At 50.4% G+C, this 13659-nt stretch overlaps 1 protein-coding gene across 1 annotated transcript; it reads right to left on the reverse strand.

Annotated features, from left to right (window-relative positions):
• Nucleotides 1-1139: 1139 nt before the first annotated feature.
• MB (myoglobin) lies at nucleotides 1140-6004 on the reverse strand. Its single transcript, XM_009957193.2, has 3 exons — nucleotides 5910-6004; nucleotides 1986-2208; nucleotides 1140-1286 (listed from the first exon to the last, which is right to left on the reverse strand). The coding sequence occupies exons 1-3, from the start codon at nucleotides 6002-6004 to the stop codon at nucleotides 1140-1142; spliced, it is 465 nt and encodes a 154-aa protein (XP_009955495.1).
• Between the last annotated feature and the right edge of the window lie 7655 nt (nucleotides 6005-13659).

Consider the following 13659-nt stretch of genomic DNA (forward strand, 5'->3'; position numbering starts at 1 on the left):
CTGCCTGGAGGGAGCAACGCACTGTGCTGCTGCTGGGACCCGAGGCTGCTTGCACATGCTACCCCCCGCCCCCCCATAAATAAGCAAAGGGCCTTCCCTCACCCCCTTCCCCCCAGCACAGCAGTGGCCGTGGCCTTTAGTAAGGGAGCGCTTCTCTCAGCTCCGAGGCGCCGAGTCTAGGCTGTCGTTTCGCATTATGAAGTCTGGTAACCAGGTCATGACCCTGCAGTGACATCTGAGTGCCCCGAGTCCCTCGGCTGAGATAGATGCCACATGCTGCTCAGGTCACGGACTGACACCGCAGGATGCAGTGCAGCCGCCGGATACATATGCAAAACACCTTTCCGCTTTCTCCGTCTCCCCCACTTCTCACTGGAGTGCCTGTAAAGCCTGGAGCAAACACGCGACACTGGTGCAGGAATTTTTATTTTCTGAGAAACACATACTTTACTTCCCAGTGCAACAGAACTTCAGATGCATAGCTACCAGAAGCCTACAGATCACAGGGAGTACTGCTTTTTATAGTTTTCCTAGTGTGAGTTTAGCAACTAATGCGTTTCCAAGCTGGCAGACCCTGGAGACTGACTGGCTGCATTCACCCCCACAAAGCAAGGTAATACTGTGCTGGAAGGTCTCCACAGTAACCTGCTAGCAGTCTAACCTGTGGGAGGAATGGGACGCTGTGCCCTTGCTTCCCTTCCTGAAATCCCTTTCATACCATTTGAGTCATCCCTTCGCTCTCTCATTCACCGCACTTCTCAACACTTCCCTTGTTCCGCCACATCCCTTCATCTCTGGCCATGCCATTCACTTCTCAGATGAGAATGGGTTTAGGGGATGGAGAAGGAAAAAAGGGATGGGATGCGGTAGGATAGGCAGAAACTCACAGATAACGCCTTACATTATTTTTCCTAAGAAAGCAGATTATTTCTCTTGTATACATGAAGCCAGGGAACAGTGATTTGTCATGGATATCACTCTGAGTGCCTCTACAATGCCTGGAGTGACTCTTGGCCTCTCATCAAAGCTTTCCCACACGTCTTGGATGGCCAATTGTGAGATGTCCAAAACAGTGCTGGGGAAGCTACTCTAAGATGCATGGCCAGGCCTCCATCGTGGTGTTCCTCTGTGTGTATGCGCTAACCCTGGAAACCAAACTCCTTGTACTTGCTGGCCATATCATTTCGGAACAGCTCCAGGGCCTTCTTCATCGCAGCCTGGGCATCAGCCCCAAAGTCTGCAGAGTGTTTTTCAGCAATGACCTTGATAATGACTTCAGAAATGAACTGTGAGGAAGGAAAGAGAGAGAGAAAAACTGAAGGGACACTCAAGGTTTATTTTCAGAAAAGCCAGACTAAAAAATAGGTTGCAGAGCCTGGAAATATCTCCGAGCTAATTCAGTAGCCCTTCCCACAATCTCTGGAGAGACAGTGAGGTCTAGCATGCAAGGAGCCTGGGCTGTGCAGAAGAACTGGGCTCTATTCCTAGCTCTGACGCTGATCCGCTTCATGACCTTGAGCAGACCATGGCCCTTCCCATTCCTTGTCTGCCTTATCCATTAAGGCTGAAAATTCATGCCCTGTGTTTGTACAACACTTAGTTTTGTGGGTCTTGGTCTCCAATGGATCCTCCAGGGCTTACTCTAAAATTGTATGTCCGTTGTGTCCAGCCGCTGGCAATTGTTATGTAATGTAGTTTCCCAGGCATGCAGAGGCTGCATGGGCTGGTTTGTTATTGTCAAGGCTTGCTCAGGCTGCATGTGGTGTTTGGACTGGGAAATCTAAACTTGGATATTCACATACCATTTGCATAACATGAGCCCTTCCTATGCCTCCTCCTGCCTGGACATGGAGACCTTGGACTTTAGGCTTTCGCTCACTGAAGTCCAACTAGCTATCAGTAAATAAAAGCACAGCTCTCATGTAGCTGTCTTGCATACATTCACTACACATCAGATGCCAGTATTCCCTGCCCTTTTTCCGTACCTCCAGATATTTGACAGGGATTTTGTGCTTGGTCGCATGGGTTTGAGCCAAGGGCTTCAACTCTGACTCATGATTACCCTTCAGCTTCAGGATTTTGCCCAGTTGGGTAAGGACAGTAACTCCATGTTTCTTCAGATCTTCAGAGCCCTTCATCTGATCAGGGGTCTTCAGGCCTTTGAACCTTTCAAAGCGATCCAAGGTCTCAGGGTGGTCCTTAAAGAGTCTGTGAACAAAAGTAGAGGGACTTGTGAGACTTGAGAGAGCTGTCACCCAGCTGCTCCAGGTATTTCAGAATATATGGACAGGCAGAGGTGTGATAACCTGCTTCCCTCCCCAAAGAAAGCTCTTAGCTAGTCCCTGCTAGTAGAGGCTACTTTAACCTGGGAACTCTGACACTTTAGATCCTTTGCAAATTACCACCATTCACAATCACTCAGTTTAACACGTATATAAGCCAGGGAAGAATCTGACCCTACTCTGAATCTGGTTTAAGTGGTTTTCATCCTTCCTCTGGTAGGTTGTTCCACAACCTGATGACACGCTATGTGCAGGAGTTTCCTTTCTATTTATTTTCTACAGGCTGCCTTTTATCATTAACAAATGATAAAAAGCCTCTTGTCTTTGGAGAGCAGAAGCTCCTGACATACCTCCCTTTAAGTATTGTATCCCACCCTCTTACACATGTCCTAACGTGATCACCGCTGTCGTTTTCCATTCCCTCTGGCTGCAACAGAGACACTGCCCTAAACATGTCCAACATGAGCAAGTGCCCATGTTTTTGTTATATAGCTCTGCTAACTCTCTGGCACCAGTCGCCTGGGTTAGGTCAACAGTATTAAGACAGAGACAAGAGCCAAGACTGGTCGTGGTACTGAGAGGTGAGTTCTTGCATTCATCTGAAGGAAAAACAAAACCAAACCAACCCACCTGTCTTCATTGACTTACTATTGCTGAGGAGCCAACCTGTAGACCCCTGGCTCTCACCAGGACCCTCTTCCCAGCCCATCTCTGCATTGACCAGGAAAGGAGAGTTCCAGAGGCTGCTCATACACAAAAAAAAAAAAAAAAAAAAAAAAAAAAGGGAGCTGCCTCCAGCCTCCGTTCCCTCACATCTGGAGCTCAGGCGTTCTTGAACATCAGCTGGATGGGACAGCTTACTGTGCCCCCATCCTATGACTGCAGACATGGAGGAATTTGATTCCTGCCCTTTTTTCCCACCCCTTGCCTCAGCCCAGCTGCCAGCAGTATGGTTGCTCCATCACAAACCTTGGTACCTCAGACTGTCCTTGGGAGCAAGTGGGTAACAAGAGCACAGGGCCTTCAGGCATGCTGGAGCCATGCCATGCAGTGCTATACATAGGCACTCTGATCCCAAAATGGAGGTGAAATCAAGAAGGTGGAAGAGTGGCTAAAAGACAGGCTAGTGTTGTCCCTGCTGCTTCCTCCCTGCTGCATTTCCTAGGAGACAGGATGCAGACCCCACTGGCAACCAAACTAGTAGGAGATTTCACTCTTTTCCCTGCCAGAGTCCTAGAGTCAAGGCGAAAAGGGGGTACTGCCTGTCACGATTATTAGAAGCAGTCTAACAATTAGGTGTTTAGACACATCAGCTCCCTTGTACAAGTTTATTTTCAGGTATTAAACCCTCTATTGGGCATAATCCAACTAGCTGAATTACCAGCAAAAGCAACGTCTGTCTTTACAGCCAGGTCCCTACAGCTCACATCCATGAAGTGGCTCACCCAAGTTACCTGCAGCAGCGTCTGGAGCTCCAGCCCAGGACCTCAGCCATTAAACCAGCCTCCCTCTCATGGTACAGTGATTGCACGATTGCTCTGCCCTCAGGAAGCTGCTGGTGCTGGGAGACTACTGGGACTTGTGTGCCACCTAGAACTGGATGTTCCTCCTAAGTGTGTTGCCATGAGGGCCAGACTCTCCACTGTATGGTGTAAGTATATGTTAAACTACGCTAACAAATACGTCAAGCACATGGAAAACACAAACTATTCTGCAGCAAAAAGATTCTGTAGATGAGTGACCAGTCTTTGCTGGCATTTCATTTCAAAGAACTCCAAAGGATTTCTGTACTCTACCAGGTTCTGAGCTCACCACCATCAGCCTTTCCTTTTTTCCTGTATCTTTCCATGACACAGGTTCTGTCCCACCCAGAGATGAAAAAAACCTTGCACCTTGAAATGGGATGGAGTTATTTCTAAAAATCTCCCACCGTCGTGTCTGGCTGTGGCTGAATTGCATCTGCCAAAGACGATATACTCCCAAGACTCTTGAAAATTCTTCCAAGGAGTATTTTTTTGTTTCCTTTGGAAAACATCCAGTTGAATCAGTATTTTCTAAACAAATTCCCAGGGTGTGATGTGACGCCTACCTAAGAAGTGTTTAGCAATGGACACACGGACACATTTCTAAACTAAGACCTGCTGGGCTTCCCCTGCCCCTCTCCTCCCTCAGAAACCCCTTGAAGGAACAGGAAATGACCTGGGTTGCCTGGAGAGCACGAAGTCAGAGGAGAGAAGGGTGTTATCTATTTATTTAATGCCATGCTTTGACCTGCAATACCTGTAAGAAAAATGGAATTACCTTTTCAGTTGGAAGCTGGTTTTGCTGTCTTGTGGCACTTCCAGAGCCAAAGTAGTCACCTCACAGAGATGGAATTGGGGGGAAGGGCTCAGGTCCCTGCTACCCCTCCAGCATGCCTGCTCTGGACTGCGTGAGGGGAGAGCTATCACATTGCCACCCGGCTGCCTCCATCTCCCCCTTTCCTTCAAATGGCAGCTGAACTCAGCCGTGATAAAGAAGGTAAATAAAACAGCCTCCTGCTTTGGCTCATCTTTGAAAAAGCTTTTCAAAGCTTTTCAGTGAACTTCCCTGGGGGCATGGGCTCCTTCCTTTAGCTATGCTTAGGCTAGGAGAAACCCAAGCGGATGCCATATCCCCACTGCTCTCCTCAGCATCTGTCCCCTTCCAGCACATCATGCTGCACACAGGCTGAGGGGGAGATCTGGAGAGAGTCTCCTCGAAGACTCCATCCCTGATGGTCTTTAAGGATGGGCTAGGGTCCAATGCCCACCCAATGTTGTTTCCCACTCTGCAGCCCTGAGATCTCTTCCAGATTGCGTTTCTGTGACTTGCTGCTGGCACCCAGAGTGTTCTCCTCTCAGGGGGCCAGGACTACAAGGACTGCGTGGGTGCAGGGGTCCTCTCAGATGGAGACCTCATGAACACTCACACTCTGACACCAGAATCATGGAGGAGGGAAACAGGGGGAAGGATGTGCCTTGTTTCACATCCAGACCTCAAATTCATCATCGGGAAGTGAGCAAGTGTTACCACCCAGATTTCTGGCCAAAAAAGCAGGATGGGCAGGGCTCTGCCAGAGGAGAAGGAGGCAGGGTGGCCTTGCAGATGACAGTGCAGAGAAGCAAACACTTAGGTACTTCGCAGTTAATTTTACTGAAATCATAGATTCCAATAAAATTGCCACAGAGGTGATTTTCCTCTTCTCTCCTTCTCTGCCTCCCCACATCCTTGTTGCAGATCATCTGAAGGCCCAGGGCACACAACTCGCTCCAGCATTTCTCACTGCAGTGCTTGGGCAATAAGGATCCAAAGCGGAGCTTTGCCAGCAGAGGCAGAGGGAGTGACAAAGTCTCACCATCTTTTGAAAGCAGCACCGGCCTGCTCCTGCACCCATAGACAGATGGAGAGACAGAAGCCCAGCCACTTTACGCAGTAATTTTTAACCCAGAAACCATAGCAATGGAAAAACCACCACCCTACAACAAAGAAAACAGCCTGTTGAAATAAACAATGCCAAACATGTGCCCCCATACTAAATACGCATCTTCCTTGGTCTCTCATCAAAAGTTCTCAGCTTTACTCCTAGAACCAAAGCTTCTTGCCTACCTCATTAAAACTTCATGCCCATGGCCGGGGAGGTCGGCCTCCACCTTTCCCCAGACGGTCAGGACCTTCTGCCATTCCTGATCACTGAGCCCCATGGTTCACTGAAGGCAGGTCCCAAGTGCTCCCCACAGCCGTTTGCCTTTCCCCAAAGGGTGGCTGGAGAGCTCACCCGTGGGATTTATAGCCCCTGCTCACAGACCTACACCTGTCAATCGTCAGCTGGACATCTTTCTGCCTTTCAGGCTTGTCTAACCTAATCAGCCTCCCTATTTTTTTTTTCTGGGAGGCTATTTTGGGTCAGGTGCTATTGTGGGTGCTGCTAATGGCATCATTTCTGCTTTTCGTATTGGACTGGCACCTGTCCCACTCTAGACAGAAAGGGCACTGCCGAAACACAGTGCCAGGAGCCTGTCCCAGGTTCCCAATGACCCAGAGACAGTGTCAAGCTGTCTGGCAGGAGATTCCTGAAGAGCACTGTCATCTGCAAGGCCACCCTGCCTCCCTCTCCCCTGGCCTGCCAAGGGCAGACAGGACAAAAGGCCGGGACAGCGAGCAGCATCAGCTCCATCACTCCAAAGGCCTTTCCTTCCCCATGCTGATATCTCTGTCCTTTTTCCCTGGGGTAACACACACCATTTACTAAAAGAGAAGAGCACAGCGTTAGAAGAGAAGTGTCCTTAAGAGCTAACCATATTCAAACTGGCCCAGTCATCTCCCCAGCCTCTGCAGGAGGAAGGAAGGGCATAAAAGGTACGGGAGCCAGTTACCCTGCATCTGCCTGCTGGGGTCCTTCTGCCTGCCTCCCTGGGGAATGCCCAGGATTAGCCACTGGCTGAGGCTGGATACGGGAGCCAACAGCTGAGCCAGGGGGGTAATTTGCAGTAGGCCAGAGACACAAGGACACAGCAGGGCTTCACTGAACACACACCCAACCAGCAGCTAAGGTCTGTCTCTACCTCTGTCAAGCCAAATGTCAGTGTTGGGTGGAAAAGCTACTGAGCTGACCAACAACATGGGTATGCTTTGGAACACCTCCCAGCCTTTCTGCTCCAGCCCCATCAGGACAGATAACAGCCTGGCACACCAGCAGCATGATTAGTCCCTTCCAGGGGGGTGACTTCAGTCAGTGCAGAGCCTGATAACAAAGCCCAGCCTGTGCTGCTGTCCCAAAGCATGCACCTACCTCTGGATGTTTCCTAAGGGGCATGCACCGCACCGCACCGCAAGCTTTGGCAGGCAAGAAATGTCAACCTGCCTTGGGGCTCAGGAGAACATGCAACCCCTACTACAGTGCTGCAGGACCTGAGGTGCGTCGCTGCCTCTGCACCCATCCGCTGTCTGCAATGTGGGAACAGTGTCCCTGCTCCGGCCTTGCAAGGGGAGGGAAGTGCCCGTGTACAGGGGCAACCAGGCAACGAGGAGGATGGAGGCACAGAGCCTCATACCCCTCAGAAACACACAGGTTTGAAGGGAATAGTTTGGGCAAGATGGGTGGCAAAAGCTCAATGGAGGTGTTAGCTGGTATGCAAGCCTAGAGGTAAGGGAATTTTGGCCACTACACGCTGCAAGCCTCTGCCAGCCAAGTCAACCTGTGACCCTGCAATCCTCCCCTTTCTCTCCTCTATGCACCAGTTCACTTCATGTGCAAAGATTCACATCCTAAACACTTCAAGGCCAAGATTTCATCCTGATTTACCTATGCAAACACCAGGCCACTACCAATTACCCAAACTAAACTAAATTCATAGAATCATAGAATGGTTTGGGCTGGAAGAGACCTCAAAGATCATCTAGTTCCAACCCCCCTGCCATGGCAGGGACAACTCCCATGGTAGGGACAACTCCCACTAGACCAGGTTGCTCAAGGCTCCATCCAACCTGGCCTTGAACATTTCCTTAGTCAACCTGTTCCAGTGTCTCACCACTCTCAGGATGAAGAACTTCTTCCTTGAATCTAGTCTAAACCTGCCCTCTCCCAGCTTCCAACCATTATCCTTCATCCTATCACTGCAGGCCCTTGTAAAAAGTCTATCCCCAGCCTTCCTGTAGGCCCCCTTCAGGTACTGGAAGGCTGCTATAAGGTGTCCCCAGATGGAAGAGAGCTTAGGACCCCTCCAGCTCATTCCCCATGTTGTTCTCTGCAGCACGGGGCTGAGACAGGAGAGATCACATACCTGCAGCTTCACTCCCCAAGTACTTAGAGCAGTAAAGAAGCATTTGCACCATCCCAGGCTCGGCCTTGGGTAGGATCCTGAATACTGACCTTACTGTTTTACATGCGCTTCAGACACGACAGAAATGTGCTCCTGGTACATGAAAGGCTGCTACTTATGCACCGAGCTCTGTCATATTCCCTAAGCTGAAACTACTTAGTTGCCATAATAACTTCATTTGAAGTTGATCGACCCTCCACTCTCTCTCTTATTTCCCCAGGGCTGTGAAGCCAACGGTCCTGCTATGGACATTAATGTTAAATGGTCAGAAGGCTCAAAAAGAGTATGGGATTCCATATTGCTTTTTTTTTTTTTTTCACAAGTGAAGCAGTAATGAAATGAAATCATAAGCTCTTCTCCCTAGAGCTTAAATAAATAGTCTACAGAAATACTAAAAGCTTTATAGCGCACCAGACGGCGCCTCAACCCTGCAGCCGCGAAAAGGACGTAACATTTTAGTATCTACAGGCCTCCTCGGCACGAAAATCTGTCGCTTGCATCTTGATAAACGCAAACTACAGAGAGCCAGCGTACCTGCTGCCTGCTTTGCAAAGGGCCGGGAGATTGAATAACCTGTTTCAGACAACCCTGGCCACACCAGAGCTATCCTGACCAGCGTGGCCATGCGTCTGCATCCACACCTAAAGCACTCTCGCTAAACGAGCCATAAAACGCCTCGTTAATAATTTTGGCCACGATTTGGGGTGCATCACGGGCTGATGGAGGTGCTGTCGCCTCGTTGCAACCCCCCCGGGTGGACCGTGACCACCCGGCGCAGGTACCCACCTGGGGGCTCCCCCTGCCCGGGCAGGCGGCGCCGCAGCAGCCCGGCTCCGTCGGCCAGGGCTTGCTACCATCTAGTGGCCACGGGCGACAAAGCCACGGGTACTGGAGGCCACGGCCAAGCCCCTACCCGGGATTTGCAGGCTCAGGGAGGTGGCCAACACGTAGCCTTCAAATCTGGGAGGTGGGAGAGTGACCCCAGGACACGCAGGACTGCAGAGTCCCAGTGCCGGCAGCGCCACAGGGCTCTCGCTGCAGTTGGGTGGCAGATGGCAGGACTTTTGTAAGGGGCTCGTTTTTAGTGTAGGGTGTAAAGATGGTCTGTTTTCCTCAGAAAGGGCCTGTGTCGGGGTGGCAGGGCCCTGGGCTGGCCAGGCAGCTTTGCTCCCAGCCTTGTGGCAGGTCAATGGCATGGGGAGGATGCAGCACCTTCCCCCCAGCCTTGAGCACTGGAGAGGGCTGGGGTGGTGGGATCGGGGCAGAGGAGGATCCCACGGGACAGCAGCAGAGCCACAGCCAAGCGTAGGGGTACTGCCAAGGAGGAAGGCTGTCCTAGGGACTTCTTGGGGGCTGTTTCTACCAAAAAGTATTACCAAAAGGGTTTAGGAAACGTCCCCCCCATCTAATGGGCACAGCAGGCAGGGGAAGAGCCATTCTGCCAAAGCGATGGATGCAATCTCACCTCTGCCTTGCTCCTCCCTCAGCAGATGGCAAACCTTTCTACAGGCATTAATGACTTTAGACCGTGTCACAACCCCGCAAATGGAAAAAGCCGCTTGTTTTCCCCATTTATGAGGATCAAAGAAGTTCTACGACTTACTTGAGACCACAGACACACCAGTGAAAGAGCAAGGACTGGCTCTTGGGTATGGTTTTAGAAACACCAGCTGTTTAGTGGTTATTAATATGGGGCACAGCCGTCCAGGCGGAGCTGGGAGGCATGGTAGGAATCGCACACTAGCCATCGGGAAGGACCAGCTCCAAGTCTGTTTGGCCACATTCAGTTTTTTTTCTTAAGAGTATCGCTGTTGTGAAAAGAGAAATCCAACCCCGGCCTGTAAAGTGAACATCGGAGGGCCCCGCAGTCCCTGCCACTGCTTTGGCAGTTAATATAACAAATCACCAATGATTTCTAGCCCTGTCTTCCCTGCAGCCAGACATGCTGCAACTAAGGAACTGTGTACCCAAGAGAAAGGCACTAGCAGAAGTCATAGATTTTTTTTTTTCATTTGAAGTAAGTTCATGAAATAAACTTTCCAGCAAGGAGGAGAGAGATGCGCGTCCAAAAAATAGTCCGTTTTCCTCAAGAGACAACCCAAACCATCTTGTGTGCTTACACAGCAAAACAGCTCGGAGGGACAAACAAAATTTTTAACCAAATACTTCTTTCTTTTCAATGAGCCTTTTCCCCCACAATGCAATTAAAAAAAAAAAAAACACAACAAACCCTGAGAGGAGCCGAGGGTCCTGCGGCTGGGAGCGGCGGTGGCAGCGGCCCCAGCTCTCCTGTGACCCTGGGTTGTATGAAGCGGGGTGTGACGTAACCAGGGAAGCGGTCAGGGTGGAGGGAGGCCGGCGCTCCGAAAAAGCCAGCAGTGTTATGTAACGCCAACTTACATAATTACCTATTGCATAATGCCGGGGAAAAGGCCCTCCGTAACGCAGCTGTGGTTTCTATGGCATTTTGCTGATACACGGCTGCTTCTAAGAGATTCATTCGCACTTGGTTTCGGGAGCCTCCAGCTCAGTCCGTGCAGACAGGCAGGTGAGACCCCACGCTCCCAGCAGCGTTAGCCGGAGAGGTAAGGGCAATTGTAACGGGATCTTATAGCCGTAGCGAGGCAAGAACATTGGGTTTTCTGCAGCTGCACCATTGCCTTCGGTATTCAGAGGAGCAGAAGACTGTCAGATAAAAGCACCATGTGAAGCTGCATGCATTGCATGGCTTCCGCCGCTTGTAGGAAACAAGGTGGAGTCTAACTGGTGGTGGCAGTGGCCAAATCCCTTCCAGGCTCTCTCCTCTCTTCCCCTCACTCTTAAACACTATTCTTAGCAGTGCCTCCAGGCAGGGCTCCCACACACTGATGGATTTCAGCAGCTGAGAGGTGACCCAGGCCACTTGCTTGAAAGGAAGATGAAGGATTTGGAGAAGGAGATTTCAGCATCAGGACAAGATTTGGGCTTTGAGTTTGCAGAGCTGTGCTATGTACTTAGCGGTATCTCGGCATGGATTCTTTTGAGTATCGTGCCCTGTGCCATAAAGTCAGAGGTAGCTTTTCCTTCACTTCAGTGCTCACAGGATGCAGCCTTTGGTGACTATCAGACAGGCGTTTGCATGACTCAGTCATTTTCTTTCTCCAAAGGTGCACAGGATAACGCAGTCATGACCCACAGCTCCCATGCCATCATCGGGGCATCTCACGGTGTAGGTGACGCTGCACAGCACCTGGACAAAACATTTATCTGGGCTAAGCAGGACACTTACTTCAGGCCGATACTTGGCTTCACTGGGAGAACAAGAAGCAAAGCAGCAGTGCAATGCAGGACCGGAATATTTAGGCTCCAATATAGAAGCTGAGGCTGTCTCTGAGGCAGCATGAGCTCTCTCTGGGGATGCAAACCTCCTCTGAAGGGCTGGGAAATGAGAGCACAGAAGGACTGAGGATTTCTGTGGGGAACTGTGAGTGCAGTTAAAAGAAGGAGGAGCATGATTAGAAAACAACAGGCAGATTTTAAAGCCTTGCCCATCCCAGGAGCAAGGGAAGGAAATTATTTTTTGGAGGTAAGAACACAGATTATACCAGCAAGACCCTGGAGATCTCTACGAGTCAGTGGGAAGACATGAAGGAACTGTGGCATACAGCAGTCCTTTCAGGTGGATTAAACTTCATGACACCATAATGGCACACAGGGATTTGTGTACTACTTACTGAAATAATAAAGCAAGAGGGGAATTCCTCCCTGTTCCCTCACCATCAACAAAATACCTCAACTAGAGCCTGCCAAGGGACAACTGGAAAAGCAAGAGGCATAGAAACACATATGGGCAAAAAAAAGTCAAGCAATCAGCATGCATGGCAGTATTGTGTGTCTGCCTGACACCCTGAACTCTGTCGCTGAGAGCTACGTGTAGGAAGCTGTAACAGAGATGCTTGCAGCATGGCCGAGGCTGGGATGTCATGGTCAGGTGAGACTGAAATCCAGGCAGCTGGAAGGGGTGGCTGTTCTCACACCACGCCTTATGCCAGAGAGTGTCCTCATTCCCCTGGGTGCAAGGGGCACCTGGCAAGGTGTCTTGGCCTTCAAGAGTGCGGGGTGTGCTTTGGACATGGTGGAGTGCTGCTGGAGAGGCGTTCGCGTGCTTGCAAAGGCAGCAGCAACTGCAGCACGGCCAAGACCAGAGCAAGAGCATCATCAGAGGTGATAAAGCTGAGCCACCTTGCAAACAAGCACTCTTTCTGCAGCCCACCCCTCCCTGGGACACATGTACACACGTGCCCAGAGTCTGCAGGGAGCTGGCAGTGCCTGGCTGCTCATTAAACTCTCTCAACAATGAAAACTTCTTCCTGTCTGACCTGCTCCTCGAGGAAGAGGAATTAACCAGGCCACAACACACAGCGCACAGCCCAGCTCTGGGATCTCAGACTCCAAAAAAGGGGTGGGAAAGCCCATCACTTCATGGTAAAACTGGGTGATGCAGCTGCAAATTTTCTTGCCCAGCCCCAGTGGGCAGGCGAGTAGCCCTCAAGGTACCAGCACTTAATTTGAAGCTGGGCATGGTTTTGAGTTGGATTTGGAGGCAATGCCAACAGAGCCTCCCCCATCCCATGATGTTTGTGCAGCTCTTTATGAAGGGCTTGAAATGAACTGGATCGAGGAACTGGTCTGAGTTTAAAGTAACTGCATTTATCTTTTTGTGAGTTTATTTCGAAGCCAGATCAGTTCTGCGGTCTGGCGTGTCACACAGCCAACTAGACACATGCTGGCGGGGGGGGGAAGGGGGAGGCAGAGCTACTTACGTAGGCATCGCTTGTGAAACACCCATCAAGCCATCTTCCGAAACCCCAGGCAGCCCTGTCTACCCAGTGGCAGGGCACACACAAATTAGCATTTCTCTTTGCCTGAGTTTCACGGGATGAAAGGCGAGGAAACAGACACGATTTTTTATTCCCTTTGCCGGCAAAACAGCTTCTCATCCACAATGCATGGAGCTTCTGCGAGATAAGAGCCTGTGGGGAAGCCAAGATCTACCCCTCATTTGTATTGATGTTTACACTTGCCTTTTAATGAGCTCAAACAGGTTCTCGCTTCCAGCTGCAGTTGGCTCTTTTCAAAGTTCATGGTCTCGTTTTGCATTATCGTTCCAACGCCAAGTGCTCCCTTAGGGAGGAGAGGGACAACCAGGTCTTTTTCTGTTCTGCACCAATTTAAGCAGTCCCTAATCCCGTAGTGCTTTCTGTGCTCTACTGGTCTTATGGGGAACGCCTGCAGGGAAACTGATCCCTCTGCAAAAAATCCTTGGCAAAAAAATGAATGTTTGCTTCAAGCAGATCAACACCGAATGGCAGTGAGCACCCTAAACACAGCGCTGGTAGCCTGGCTGCCTGAGCAGAGCATTTACCACTGCATTTCGGGTGGGGTCTCTGTTCTTCCCTGTTGCTATCATTCTTGCAGTTTCATGTCCTTTTCATTGCTGTGCTTGCAATCAGCTCTTTTGACTTGTCCACTTTAGGGTCCTGCTGGCAAGACAACCG

The sequence above is a fragment of the Leptosomus discolor genome, chromosome 1, assembly GCF_034619465.1.
Source record: "Leptosomus discolor isolate bLepDis1 chromosome 1, bLepDis1.hap2, whole genome shotgun sequence".
Lineage (NCBI taxonomy): Eukaryota > Metazoa > Chordata > Aves > Leptosomiformes > Leptosomidae > Leptosomus > Leptosomus discolor.